Raw genomic sequence first — 13,279 nt, 5'->3', positions numbered from 1 at the left:
TTAGAACATATCAGAGGGCAGGTGCGCATGCTAGCACGCGGGGTTAGGCGCAGGTAAAATAGTGAAGCCGGCTTTCTAGGATTTAGGATAGGACATGATACCAGGTAGATGGGAAAAGTGGTGGGCATTTCCACGCAAGGAACAAAGCTGAATATATTCGCAATGCACACAATGTGCACAACATAACCACCGAACCCCATCAAGCATCCTGTACCTCATAGCTAACCTTAGTAATCCCCTTCTGCCTCTTAATATTCCTCAAAACAACCCTCCCACACTCCTTCAACTTCTGCACATGCGTCCCGCCACACGGATAACTCCCCTCACTCCCTATCTCCACAACCCTGACCCCATCCTCTTCGTCTCCTTTCAGCGTCTCCATAACCCCCGTACACTCCTTCTTCGCCTTTTCCTCATCCCAGAAATGAATCTTGACGTCCATGTCCGCGGCTACCATCTCATCGACTCTGGCCTGAATCACAGCTTTCTTGTCTCCCGGGATGAGACCCGAAAACTCTACAAATGCGGCACCGGGGTAGTGCGACGCTTTTCCGTCGACGACTTCGGGAGCGATGGACCCAGTGGTTTTTAGATGCGCGACTGCGAGACCGATGACGTGGCCTGCGGTGTGGATCCGGGAGTGTAGGTGCCGTTTGGCTGTGTCGATTTTCTGCTCTGCTTCTGCTTCTCCGCTTTCTTGGAATTTCTTGTCTGAGGGAGAGAAGACGCCCATGTGCAGGATTGCGGGATCGACTTTGCGGACTTGGTGCACATGGAATGTGGTGCCGCTGGTGGAGATGGTTCCAACATCGGAGGGCTGGCCGCCGCCTTGGGCGTGGAAGATTGTTGAGGGGGTGGTTAGGACAAAGGGTTCGGTTTCTGGTGGTTGTTTGAAGAGGGATTGGGTTTCTGGGGATAGGGATGATAGTGCGTGGATTGAGGTTATGGACGAGGTGTGGGTATGTTTTTGGCCGTCTTTTTGGTAGAGGGGGTCTGTTCTTTGGGATAGAGGGTCTGCCATCTTAGTGATGGTTCGAGAGGTATCAGAGATGAAATTCGTGGTGGTTTTATCGAAGGTGTGGCGGGTTGGCGATGCCCGTTTTGTTGTTTGTGTTGTAGTGCCGCGGAAGAGGATTGCGCACGCTGTATACCTAGAAAATCTACCGCACATGCGACCTTCTTTATGCTCGCCTGCTGCGACAGATTTTCGATTGAGTCACTTGAAATTATGGAGGGCCTAACAGCCAAAGGAATGTTCGAGATACTTTAGAACCGTAAAGTATGGGTCGGAACTGCGCCCTTGAGGTTTACATGCGCTTTACCGCTTTAGGCAGGTACCAATTCCAGTCCTAACGTCTTCTCTTCTTATACGTGAAACAAGAACGTAGCATATGCATGTAATCATTCAAGTTGTAGGGACTCATAAATTATTGTATTACGTTCTCAATCGCCTTAGTGAGAGGGGGTAGCGACAAAAGGTGCTGTGTTGATGAAACCATTACCAAGACCTGTTCATCTTCCGACTCCGGAACCTTTTCATCCACAGAACTCTGTATCCTCACGCGTCTTGATCGTCACAAAACGTGTGAGACCATCGGTTTCCACCATTCAGAGCATCCGCAGCATCTATGGCCCTCCATGGGAAGACGCGCTGTATGCCCGCTTCTTCACAATGCTGCTGCAGGATGTCTTGCAAGTCGAGCTTCGCACCCCACTTCCGCGCCATCACCCCGATCGCCAATGGCTTCATGACTATGGTAGCCTCAAAAGTCCGGTTGTCGTTTGCGCTGCCGGACAGACTCGTGTAAGGGCTCAAGAAGTCGATCGAGGTGTCTGGGAAGAAGGTGCACTCTTCCCAGGCTTTCGTCAATAGCCCTCTTGAAGTTTTCGCTAGTCGGTCTATCGTAACGGCCTCTTTGTTCCAGTGGGCGTTTGTACGAAACTGATAGGTCGAGCGACTACGGCCAGAGGTTTGTGGGGTGACTACTTTGCTCCGCATCGAGTCGCCTGGTCCGCCGTACTCATCGCATTCTGAGTGCACCGTCACAAGAATACTGTTGTCAGCGAAGAGCCTCTCGATGAAAGCATCAACACAGTCGATGGAGATATCTCGATGCAATGTCGGTAGCAGAAAGTGCACATAGGGGCGTTGCCGCTTCTGATACCAGCCCTTCCCGACAAGGAACGTGCTGGACTTCTCGAATGGTTGAGAGCCGCATGTGAGAATGCCGTATTCATGTAGTTCGATTAGCCCACGTAATATTGGCGCAGTCTCTTTGTCGAGAGGACCGAGATGGCCTGGATTGACGTCGATGTTCCCATGGAGGAAGTCCAGGTTCCTGAAGTTAGTTATTGGCGTCAGTTTACATCTCACATGCAGCTTCTACAGCATTACTCACAGACATAAGAGAGCTTCCCAATCCGGAGCAGACTCCCACTGGTCATTCCGTCCCTTCCAACGGCACCTTCTGCATAGGCCTAGTTTGCTTGATAGGCCAGCATAAGGCATGAGTATGAGATCGCCATGGCAATCGAGGTTAGTTGGCTCATCGCAGCGCGTGCATGCAGCCATCGCAGGTTGTTGTTGCGAGACTGTCACTCGATCAAGGTGAAGGAAAAGAGAGAGAAGGAGAGGTGTTGTGGAGTCGAGTGGATGCACATTCGCTTGTTTATCTACCCTCACGTGTTGATTGTGTCACCAATGACGCAGGCAGACACTTCCCCATCCGTCGGCCCTGGCTTCCTCCATCGCTATCGCTATCGCACTTTCTCTCACCTGCGCATGCCACCTTCCCTAGACCCAGAGCGCCGAAACCCAATTGCGGATAGGGAAGCCGCGACGAGGCACGCCGGATGAATCTCAGAACGTGACGAGCTTACGAAAGATATTTGTTGTCCAGCTCGCGCCTCAACGACGCGCGACCATAACGCTGCATTCCCTCATTTGACCAATGAGCAACAACAGGCTTCTCCGTCTCCCACTCCTTTCGTGTTTCATCTACGCTCAACATGTTCAGGTCGTGAAGGGACTGTTTGGCCATGGGAGCGTCTCGAGCAAGATCCGAGAAGTTGTTGCGCTGTAGAGGCCTAGTCGAGAAAGCCTTGGAGACCCTTGGGTTGAGTGGAGAGGGAGCCGGATGGTCAGACGATACGAATTGGCTAACGCGAGGTCCGAGAGGTTGCTTCACTCGGAAGGGTGAGCTTTCGATGTGTGCGTTGACAGGACGGTGGCCGGGAGGCGCTAGCTTGCGCATGATGGGGGTCTCTTCGCGGGGATAAGACGAGGGACGCGGAGTGGATGGTTGATATTCATCGCCTAGGTATTCCTCGCCGTCGATATCCATTGCTTCCGCCACTCCACTCTCTGGCCGGTGCTTATCCAGCTGTGAAGCTGCGGTCGTCTTCGAGTTCTGGTTCAGGATGAGAAGCCAGATCGAGGCGCCTAGCAGAGCCGTCGCGAAGAGGGTGTAAGCCTGACCATTAGGGTCAAACACCCAGTATTCTAGACAGCTTCCACGGAAGAGATAGGCGAAGAAACCTTTGGATGAGTCGATAGTGTCCTGGACGAAGCGCTCGAGACGGGTAGGCGGCTCTTGATTGATAAGAAAGTCTGGCATGGTGTTGTAAGGCACTGCTTGGTTCTGGGCGATCAGATCAAGTGGTGGGGAGTCCGACTCAAACGATCAAGTGGCTGGAAGTTATAGGCGACCGCGAGCGTTTGTTGTGATGTATCGGCGCGTGATTACTGCACGGTCCTCTCGATTGAGTGAATCAGTTATTTCTCAACTCTTGTTCATGTCTCATGTGACGAAACTTAGCCAAACAGGACGAATGCTAACAACACGATCAGGCCGTCTCCCATCCACTTTGTTTCTTAGGTTAGACTCTAGGCTATGATTTGCCACGCAGTTGCTGTGACAACAACTGCATTCTTTCAACGCTCTTCAGTGATAACCTCCCAAAGTTCCAAACATTGCAGTAGTATAGCGACTTCTTGATCTGCAAAAATTCCGCCGTGTACTAAATGGACCTTGCGCATGCCCCAAAACAGCCGCACCTTGCTGTCAAATCCTAGCCCCAACCAGCCTTCCCAAACGCCGCATTCACTGGCGGTCTCTTTGACTGCGGCCTCGGTAAAGTGCTTGTAGGAACACTGAACAGCGGTCTTCGCACTGGAGGAACCTCATCCGGTCTTCTTGCTCCAAATACCCGCTCTTCCACGAATGGCTTCTCCATACCCTCTTTCTTCCATCGTTCCTGGACCCAGTTGAATTCCATACCTGGTGGAAACATGGGGGTCTCTTCGCGTCTGTGTCTGTATGGCGCCGATCTGAATGGATCAGCGGGCTTTGGCGGACTTTGCAGCCGGAGGATGAAGCGGGCGAGCTTGTACACGACTCCGATACTGATTGCCAGAAATAGGATTTGGATACAGTGAGGATGTTTATCGTAAAGGGCGAAGGAGGCAAGGACAACTCCCGTCTTCAGCTCGAGCCACACTAAGAACGCGAGTATGAGGGCTCCGATGTTTGGCAGTAGCTGCTTTGCCGATTCGAGCATTACCTTCAATAGGCCATGAGATGACGCGCGCATCCAGAGAAGAGACATTGTAAAACTGGGTTGAGGACTGTGTGTCTAGCCCGCTGGTGGACATTTAAAGAATGCCCGTGGAACTAACGAGAACACGAATCTTTCACTAGACGCGTGAGCTTGCTTTCACTGACAGTACAGGCTCTTCTACGAAATAGACAAACCGTCATCCCCCGGTTTTGCTGTCTTCCTTCACAATACTCTCGAAGCCTCTATCAATCTCCTACATTCGCACTATACGAACACGTCGGCACGGCAGTTTGTCATAACAACGCCACCACAATGTCTCAAAAACAGATCGATATCGAGCTCAGTCAACCCATCATTTCACTCCCCCTTTCACATCGTCCGATCCCAGTTCAAGTGCGTGCAGCATGGCCCCCACTCCGCGCGATCTTGAACCAAATGCCATCGACCATTTCTTCACTGTGATGATGGCGCTAGCCGTCGCTTTGATAGTACTGCTCTTCATCATCATAGTCAGATATGAGAGGCGCAACGCCTCGTGGATACGACGCGGGCTGAGGGCGGGGAATGAGAATTGGTTTATTCTTAGCTATGGAACAGGTATGCGTGTGGCGCATGTGGATCCTGATGGGGTAAGTGTTGGTTATGAAGAGGTAACATGAGTCGGAGAATGAGGTGTCTCTGTGCGGAAGGGTAGTCTTTGGCGCGATGGATGTAGCGAGGTACGTATATTGCTTTAGCATCTCAATCATGTATATGAAGGATTTGCCTAGCTTGGAAGCATGAGAGCATCAATGCGATGGGTTTAACATACACACAGCCTCGAAGTCCAGTGCGTCAAAACCATGATAGACTGACACTAACGGTGCAGGGGAAATTAGGGCAGACCAAGAAGAATGTCAGTCTGATAGCCAGTTTCGGTTATGACCCCGTGTGCTTTGTGGTGGAGTTGCCATCATCCTATCGCGCCCTCATCGTCCCTGTCTGCGTGGATCGGGGGCGTAGAAGCCCGTAGTAGATCTAGTGGTTGTCGTTCTGCCTCGCTCCACCTCGGTATCTCCTTTGCCCGAACTCTCATTTCCTACCGCAAGAGTAGACATTACGCTAGCTAGCGACTGGCCGCGCGGTTTGGTGGGCGCGCTCGGAGCGCTCATACTTCCCGCGCTCGTTGTTGTACCACCCTGAGCTGCTGTATCTCCCTGCGTCACCTCCGGCTGCTGCTGACCGCGCTGTACCGGCGACCGCGAGTTTTTAGGAGGAGGAAGAGCACGATACCTCTTCCTGAGCTCCTTAAGCCCAAGTTCGGTTGTAGCAATCAATTCTTCTTCTGTTTCGACAGCAAGCTCGAGTTCATTCCATAGCTTCTGGACCTCTTCGTCCGGTTGTGAGCTCTCGTTGCCTCGACCTTCTGGTATTCTAATCGGGAAGAATTCGGGCTGTGGCTGCGGGTTCTCGTCGGGGTACATTGGACACTGGAGTGGTGCGCCTTCAACGTGGGTATACAATCCGACACCTGTTATGTAGGGGGTTGTGCCGGGCGGGCAAGTGCTCTTGAAGGCACCGATCAAGTCGGCGTTCATGCGGGCTTTGCGAGCGGCTGCCACATCGGGCGGGAGAGGCGTCGTGCTCGTGGGCGGCTTTTCGAATACCGGTGGGTTGGCGGCGTTCTGCTCACGCGCGGCTGAGGCGGCTTGGTCTGCTGATGAGATCATGGCGGCCCGGTCTGGGTGAAGATAATGTGAAATCGCAGTCTGCCGCATGTTAGTGCTCTTTCCCGGTCTTGCTTTGAACATTCTCGGTCGGTGAGGGTTTGCAGCTGACAGCAATAAAACGGTGGTATTGATGTTTTGGTAATCCGCAGCAATGTTTGGGTTTGCGTCGCTTTCCAATCGCTCGCATTCACTACACAGCTTGCGGTTTTGAGAAGGAGCCATTGCGTTTGCTGTCTTTCTGCGGACGCACTTACTCCAATTGAGGATATACATACCTGAGATCCCTGTATCCGTTGAGCGTTCCTACCATAGTGTCGTGGATGAGGGTAGCGACGATGCTCTCGTCTACTCGATTAGGAGACCTTCAACGTCGCGTGAAGCTGACCTCGGAACTCGCGCCGTTATCGATAACACCCACCCCACTATACCCAACACGTCATAGTTCCAGACCTCCAGCCTCACCAACACGCCGGCCATGCAGGCGTCCATCAACGCGTCATGACGAGATCATCAACGATCCGCTCCCGATGCAAGCTCCACAACATCCAGGAACGCGCCAAAAGGAAAAAGTGCTGACATCAAGACAAAATGGCATTGGCTGCTTTCGCTCCGCGGAAGGCGGCTCGTCACGGTATACCATGACCTCAGATCTTGTGCTAATACGATGGTTGCTGCTGTCCTGTGACACATGCTGTAACCATGCAGTCTACTAAGTTATTTAGAGGTGCCGTCTCCCTGCGTTGCTGCAAGTCGTTTTTTGTAACTACATCATCCTTACCACGCGTATCCGCTGCTAGGATCACTTCGACTACATCCAGAGCTTATTCATCAACACCTCCGAACAACAACGACCGCTTCAAAGGCCCAGTTGAAACATCATCCACCATGCAGTCAGTAAAGAACGCCATTGCCGAGAACCTCGGCAAAGTCGTATCTGGCGCCCATGATCTCGCACCCGCAGACCAGCGATTCTCGCTCGAGGAAGTGCCCGATCTCAGCGGCAAGGTCGCCGTTGTGACCGGTGGCTCAGAAGGAATTGGTTACGGATGCACACACACCCTCCTCTCACACAACATCAAGAAGCTCTTCATCATCTCCATGAGCGAAGATATCATCGACGATGCACTCAAAGCCATCAAGGAAGAGATGGGCGAGGACAAGGCCAGCAGAGTCGAATGGATGAAGTGCGATCTTTCGGACTGGGAAGCGACCGGCAAGGTCGCTTTCGAAATTGCCAAGAAGACAGACCGAATTGATATCCTGATCAACAACGCCGCAAGAGGTATCATGACATACCAGCTCGCGAAGAACGGTGTTGATCTCCACATGGCAATCAACCACATGGGCCATGTAGTTCTGACCTCCCACCTGCTGCCTTTGATCAAGTCGACAGCCGACAAGGGCAACAAGGTCCGTCTTGTACAACTCGGATCCAACGCACACGAGAGCGCGCCCAAGGACGTCAAGTTTGAGTCTCTCGAGGAGCTCAACCAAGATCTCGGCGCTATGGGACAGTACGGCCGCACAAAACTCGCTTCCATCCTCTACGCACGCTACCTGGCTCGTCACCTCTCTACCTCGCACCCCAACATCTTGTCCAACGCCACACACCCCGGTTTCGTCGAGACACGGCAGTCGGTCGACATGATCCACGAGCCCTACCCGTTGGGTGGCTACGCTATGAGCGTTGGTATGGCGCCGTTCAAGAAGACGCAGTTTGAGGGTTGCGTAAGCACCATGTATGCGGCGACCAAGACAGAGGGTACTGGCGAGTACATTTGCCCGCCTGCGATACGGGAACCGGGTAGTGACTTGGCGAACAATGAGAAGCTGGGCGAGCAGTTGATGGATTTCACTACGAAGTTGGTTAAAGAGAAGACAAAGAGCTCGAGTGCTGACAAGGGGTGTCCATTCAAGACGTACTAGAAGCGTTCGTGTAGTTTAGACACTGACAACTACGTCGAATATGAGCGAATGCCTCGTTCATACACCGAACACATCGCGCGATGCTGCACTTGTCAAGACTAGAGAAGCTTATGGCCGTAATTCGTTGCGTCTCATTCCAAACAACTATGGTATCGCTCGCTTGGCGCCTTGCAGACTGAATCCCTAACCCATACCAATAACCCAGAACAATGCAATGCATGAAACAACGCCTGATGCCCACAAGGCCGAAGCCTACTAGGCGATACCCTCCATACCCATCGGTACCTGAAAGCCACTCAAGCCTTCTCCAGCACTCGTCAACCTTGCGCAAAGACTCAGAAAGACCACTGTCTCGGTAGCAGCGAGGTAGTTAAGCGTATCCAGCAGGATCTTAAGATGCCGGGTGAAGTTCTCCTCGTACTTGGCTAGCATGTCGAACATTTTGTCGACGCGCTGGGGGTCGTATACGAACTGCGTTGTGGGTCGGTGTGTGGAAGCGACTAGTGTAGCAGCAGGATTCTTCGAATTTTTAGCGGGAGGAGGAGCGAAAGAAGCGTTGACCTGGGCGACTAGGTCCGGATCGCCGGTGACGAGGTAGCGGGAGAGAGAGTAGGTGAAGGATGCGAACATGCTGCATGTTGACATGATTTTGTTGTTGATCTGAAGGTGATTAGCAGCCATACAGGCTGTAATAGTATTGTTTGACTTACTCGAAGCAGCTTACTGTTAGTAAGCATGCATTCCTTCAAGCAAGTTGCGAGGAAGTCAACATGGTCCTGCATCAGCTCATCCACAGTACGCTTCACTTGAGGTCCACCGCTCTCATCCTCTGTTGCCTTGCCCTTGGCCCTTGCGTCTTGCTTCTTCTCCTCGCTTATCCGCGACATCAAGGATGCCCAGTTGGGCTCAATGACCTCCGATGTGCAGTAGTAGGTTAGTTGTTGGACGAAGACCAGCATGCGTGCTCGCAGTGTCCACGCTCGGCGCTTCCACTGTTCGATACGCGGATTTTTGGACCGGTGTTTCCAGGCGGCGTTCTTGCCCTGTTCACCCCAGCATTTGGCTAGATCCGTTTCGAGGTGCTTCAAACTCAGAAGATATCGGAAGAGTAATTGGTAACGAGTGAGAGTAACTCTGCTGACGACCAACGAAAGCGGGAAGGGCATGGCGTAGTCAAAGACTAGCGCTTGGTATCCAGTGATGTTTGTGTCGTCGGTGATCGGCGCCGAATTCGCAGGTGTGTAGTTGGATAACGTAGCGGTGGCAGCATCTTGGTCGAGACCCTGGACATTGACAATCTTCATGAGCCAGTTCGTGAGTCCAGTATCGTTAATCTGAACCTTAATATCCTCCTTGTATGGGTCTTCCACAGCGACTGATCCAGCATGTCGAGTGGCGAGATCCAATAGCGACTGCAGCTTGCCGACGTTAACATGCTTTGCTGGTTTCTTGAGCTCAAGCTCGCTCATCTCGAGGAAGTAGGTGAAAAAGTCGGAGCGATCGAGGAAGAAGTAGTGCTTTAGTGAACGTAACCGTGCCGGCAGTTGGTGTGTAGTGAGAAGCAGATTGAGGAGGGATGAGTTTGCGTATGCGTATGAGGAGTTGACGTTGTCTAGGAAGCGCGGATCGTCGAAGCTGGTAGGCGCGTCTTGCACGACTTTACTAACGTCGACGCCTCCGCACTCCCTTACGACATTGAGGTACTTTCCTGCCAGGAGCACCTTGTCTTTGACGGCTTCAAGCTGTGGGGGTACAAGTGCATCGCGTATTGTGTATCGTTTCTCCCAGTACTCGTCTGTGTAATCCTGGTCTAATCTTTCTCGCTTGATGCTTCTCTGCTCTTTGATCAGGAACTCAGAGTGCGGGTCCTTGATGCCGCCGTGATGTAGCCACTCGTTCAACATCGCCATATACGGTCTGCTAGCCTCTCGTAGTAGTGTAGTCAGTAGTGCGCGAGCCGCTGGATCTCCCGACATGGACGATAGCCGCTTGGTGATAAGTCCGAGCACGCTTCCACCTTTGCAAAGCTTCTTGGCGGCGTTTCCTCCTTCGCGCAACGACTCCAAGATGTTTTCAAAGTCGTTGCTGTCATCATCGGCCGAGTCTTCGTCTTTCTCGTCTTCCAGGATGCCGTTAGCTTTCAGCAGCTCGATCCCGGTGGTGTAGAGCTGGAAGAGCATGTGGCTAGTCTGTTTGGTATGCAGGCTCAATACGTGTAGAGTGAAGGACTCGTTCGTCAGCAGCTGGTGCTCGAGTTGGGCGACAAGTATGAGGTAGTCCTTGAGCAACCGTCGTACAGCCGCACACAACGCATGGTTCACGGCACCGTACTCTTCCCGACTGAGCACTTCGACGCATGTCTCGACGGCAATGTAGTGTGTCGCAGTCTTCAGCATCGACTTGGTCAAATCCCTCAGACTAGGGTCCAGGCCGGGCATCAGGCGAAACTGTGGCCCTACCAGACGTTCCTTCTCTTCGTGAGGATTGTAGCCATCGCCGAATCGAATGTACTGTCCCTCAAATCCCATGAACACAAACAACAGATCCTCCAGTATAGCCTTCTCTTGCGCTTCTAGCGATAATTTTGCAAGCGGTGTAGGTTGCAGCGATATAGGCGCGGTGGATGCGAGCGGAGGTATCGAGATGCGCGTCGCCAGCGGGGCGGTCGTGTGTGGTATCAAAGAAGCCTGCGGTTCCCACGGCATCTGGGGCTCTTCGGGGATAGACTTTTGCGAGGCGGCGCTGCGTGAGGGTCGGTCGACGTCGCGCGGGAGTTTCTCTGAGCGGCTTCGCGCATTCGCCCTGCTTTCACTGGCATGCTTCAACGGGCTCTTTGTTCGCCTGATCTCCGTCTCCCGCTCGCGCACCTCCTTCTTCTCTACGCGACGCTCGCCCGAAGTCGCGCCTGTTGCGCGCATGGGTGCTGACTGTTTCCTGGCATGTGACGCAGCCGTCGTGGAGCTGCGGCGGTCGAGTTCCTCTCCAGAAGCGACGCGGGGTCGCGCAGTCGACGTGTAGTTGGCATTGACGGAGCGGCGATCAGCGCCGGACAGCGACTTCATCGTGGGCACGTTGCGGGAGGACATGTTGGCGGGCAGGGCACTCCATGGAGCCTGGGGCGCTTTGGTGTTGCTTGTTCGCTGCGCCGAGTCGTGTTTGGGCTGCAGTAGCCGTGTTGATCGGGTCCCGCTTCACTACGCGTCGACTCGCGCTAGCCACCAACCGAGCCATGACGCAGGCACCCCGACCGGACATCTTCGACGTGAGCTTCTATCAATCACATTCCTTTTCGAATCACGATGTCCATATCGTTACTAAACAGTTGTCCGAATGTCCTGCACGGTGTAAGTTCATCGCAGAAGCACACGCAATGCACCACGGAAGCAATCTGAGCTATATATACATTGATTTCAACATCTATGCAGAGATAGGCTGCGTTCACCTAGACGAACTTTGTGAGTCTGTCCCTTCATACCCCGAATCACCCTGTGAGTCTGTTTCTTCATGCTCAGAAGAGCTCTCTGAGTCTGTTTCTTCGGACTCAGAACAACTATCTAAGTCTGTCTCTTCATGACCATTCATCGACCCCACACGCCATTCCTTAACGTAATCGTCCCATTCCCACTTATTCACAACTACCATCATCTTCACATGTTCACCGTCCAGCACAATACCGATCCACCCGCCGTGCATATACTCTGCTTCGACCTTACTCACGCCCGCATTACCCAGTGAATTCACGATTTTCGAGCGCGCGTACTCCATAGCGTTTTTTGCAAACCTATAAGTAACGATATCCTCTCCGTGATTGAAATTCTTCATGCCAGGCAGCACAGAACGCCCTGTCCACTTTTCCCGATCCTGCCTCGAGTTTGGATATATCGTTGTGGGGTGGGGCCTGAAGATGATGGATCGACACTGGTATAGTGGGCGTGGAGCCTCGTTCTTGAGTCTTTTGGCAATGCCTGATTGTACTCCACATCCTTTGCGGATCTCGAAAGCTAACTGCTTCGTGTTCTCGGCCGGTTTGCCATCTGGTACGAGTTTGATCTGATACCTTTCGTCCTCGCCGAGATAACACTCCTCTATGGTAGAGTCGATCTCCTGCTTGGCCTGGATGAGTTTCTCGTTGCTCTCGCAGAGCCAATGTAGAAATTCTTTCATATAGACTTTGTCAGAATCCTCATTTCCAAAGATACCAAGGAACCGATGCCCGTGCTGTCCTCGCGGTCCGTCGAAGTTGTGGAGCAGCACCCAGAAGTAATCGTTACCGGACAGGCTCGTCGTTGCCGCTGTGGAAGGGGAGTTTGACATTGTGAGGTACTTTCGTGTCTTTGATGTTTGTGTTATGAGGGTTTGAGAAGCAGAGGCTTCTCAGTTTATATATCAACGACGTGAGTCACTGGCAATAAGTTGCAACACTCCCAGTCATGGATTGGGTCATTGCCACAGTCACTTCAATATGACACCGCTTCGCTGACTCAAAGGTAGTATCATTAGGACGGCTTCCCCCACGAGAATTGCCAACTACCCATTCGCATCGTTCGCGACAACCTTCAGAACTACCATGACCTGCCGCACACTCATATGTTCGTCAAGCCATTCCACCATGTCTGGCATGTCTGGCATGGCTTGGCTTAGCTTCCTCATTTCTTCGCCTGCTTTTAACAATAACGAGGCTTGAGCGCGATAGCTGCTCAACTGAGTGTCAACGCCATTCCATCCCTGCTTGCAAGGCCAAACCAGTATGTCCTTCGCCTTTCCGTATGGCGCAAAGCATTCATGCCAGCTCATCAACAGTTTTGGGGGCATGCTGCACGAGTAAGCAATGTGTAACACCGCTTTCTTTCCTGTTTCTTCCTCTTTGCGGATGTGTCTCACAACTTCAGCGCTGGAGGATAGCAAGCTGCGGACCAAAAAAGGTAAGCCGTTTTGATCGCTCGTCAAAGTCAGACCTTTGTTGAGAGCTTGTAAGTTGAAGTCCAATTAGTTGGTGTCATCTCTGATATTTGCAAGTAGGAATTTGTTCATTCCTTCGATGTTAAGTTTGCAGAGTTTGAAGAGACGCTTCCGTATTGCGTCAA

General features: G+C 52.4%; 6 protein-coding genes across 6 annotated transcripts; 1 reads left to right on the top strand and 5 right to left on the bottom strand.

The window, feature by feature from the left end:
- Window positions 1-199: 199 nt before the first annotated feature.
- On the bottom strand, window positions 200-1,021 carry J4E92_009704 (uncharacterized protein; the record flags this gene model as incomplete). The annotated part of the gene is made up of 1 exon (XM_051501047.1): window positions 200-1,021. The coding sequence occupies one exon, from the start codon at window positions 1,019-1,021 to the stop codon at window positions 200-202; it is 822 nt and encodes a 273-aa protein (XP_051348778.1).
- Window positions 1,022-1,558: 537 nt separating this feature from the next.
- Window positions 1,559-3,617, bottom strand: J4E92_009703 (uncharacterized protein; the record flags this gene model as incomplete). The annotated part of the gene is made up of 2 exons (XM_051501046.1): window positions 1,559-2,339; window positions 2,881-3,617. 2 exons carry the CDS (start codon window positions 3,615-3,617, stop codon window positions 1,559-1,561), a joined length of 1,518 nt encoding a protein of 505 aa, XP_051348777.1.
- Window positions 3,618-5,528: 1,911 nt separating this feature from the next.
- On the bottom strand, window positions 5,529-6,269 carry J4E92_009702 (uncharacterized protein; the record flags this gene model as incomplete). Its single annotated transcript, XM_051501045.1, has 1 exon — window positions 5,529-6,269. One exon carries the CDS (start codon window positions 6,267-6,269, stop codon window positions 5,529-5,531), a length of 741 nt encoding a protein of 246 aa, XP_051348776.1.
- An 885-nt stretch (window positions 6,270-7,154) lies between these two features.
- On the top strand, window positions 7,155-8,195 carry J4E92_009701 (uncharacterized protein; the record flags this gene model as incomplete). The annotated part of the gene is made up of 1 exon (XM_051501044.1): window positions 7,155-8,195. The coding sequence occupies one exon, from the start codon at window positions 7,155-7,157 to the stop codon at window positions 8,193-8,195; it is 1,041 nt and encodes a 346-aa protein (XP_051348775.1).
- A 255-nt stretch (window positions 8,196-8,450) lies between these two features.
- Window positions 8,451-11,281, bottom strand: J4E92_009700 (uncharacterized protein; the record flags this gene model as incomplete). The annotated part of the gene is made up of 2 exons (XM_051501043.1): window positions 8,451-8,855; window positions 8,906-11,281. The coding sequence occupies 2 exons, from the start codon at window positions 11,279-11,281 to the stop codon at window positions 8,451-8,453; spliced, it is 2,781 nt and encodes a 926-aa protein (XP_051348774.1).
- Window positions 11,282-11,633: 352 nt separating this feature from the next.
- On the bottom strand, window positions 11,634-12,509 carry J4E92_009699 (uncharacterized protein; the record flags this gene model as incomplete). The annotated part of the gene is made up of 1 exon (XM_051501042.1): window positions 11,634-12,509. The coding sequence occupies one exon, from the start codon at window positions 12,507-12,509 to the stop codon at window positions 11,634-11,636; it is 876 nt and encodes a 291-aa protein (XP_051348773.1).
- Between the last annotated feature and the right edge of the window lie 770 nt (window positions 12,510-13,279).

This window comes from Alternaria infectoria, assembly GCF_024043175.1.
Source record: "Alternaria infectoria strain BMP 0036 chromosome Unknown scaffold_26, whole genome shotgun sequence".
Taxonomy (NCBI): domain Eukaryota; kingdom Fungi; phylum Ascomycota; class Dothideomycetes; order Pleosporales; family Pleosporaceae; genus Alternaria; species Alternaria infectoria.
Note: the sequence above shows the minus strand (reverse complement) of the source record. Positions and strands in the feature narration are given on the sequence as shown.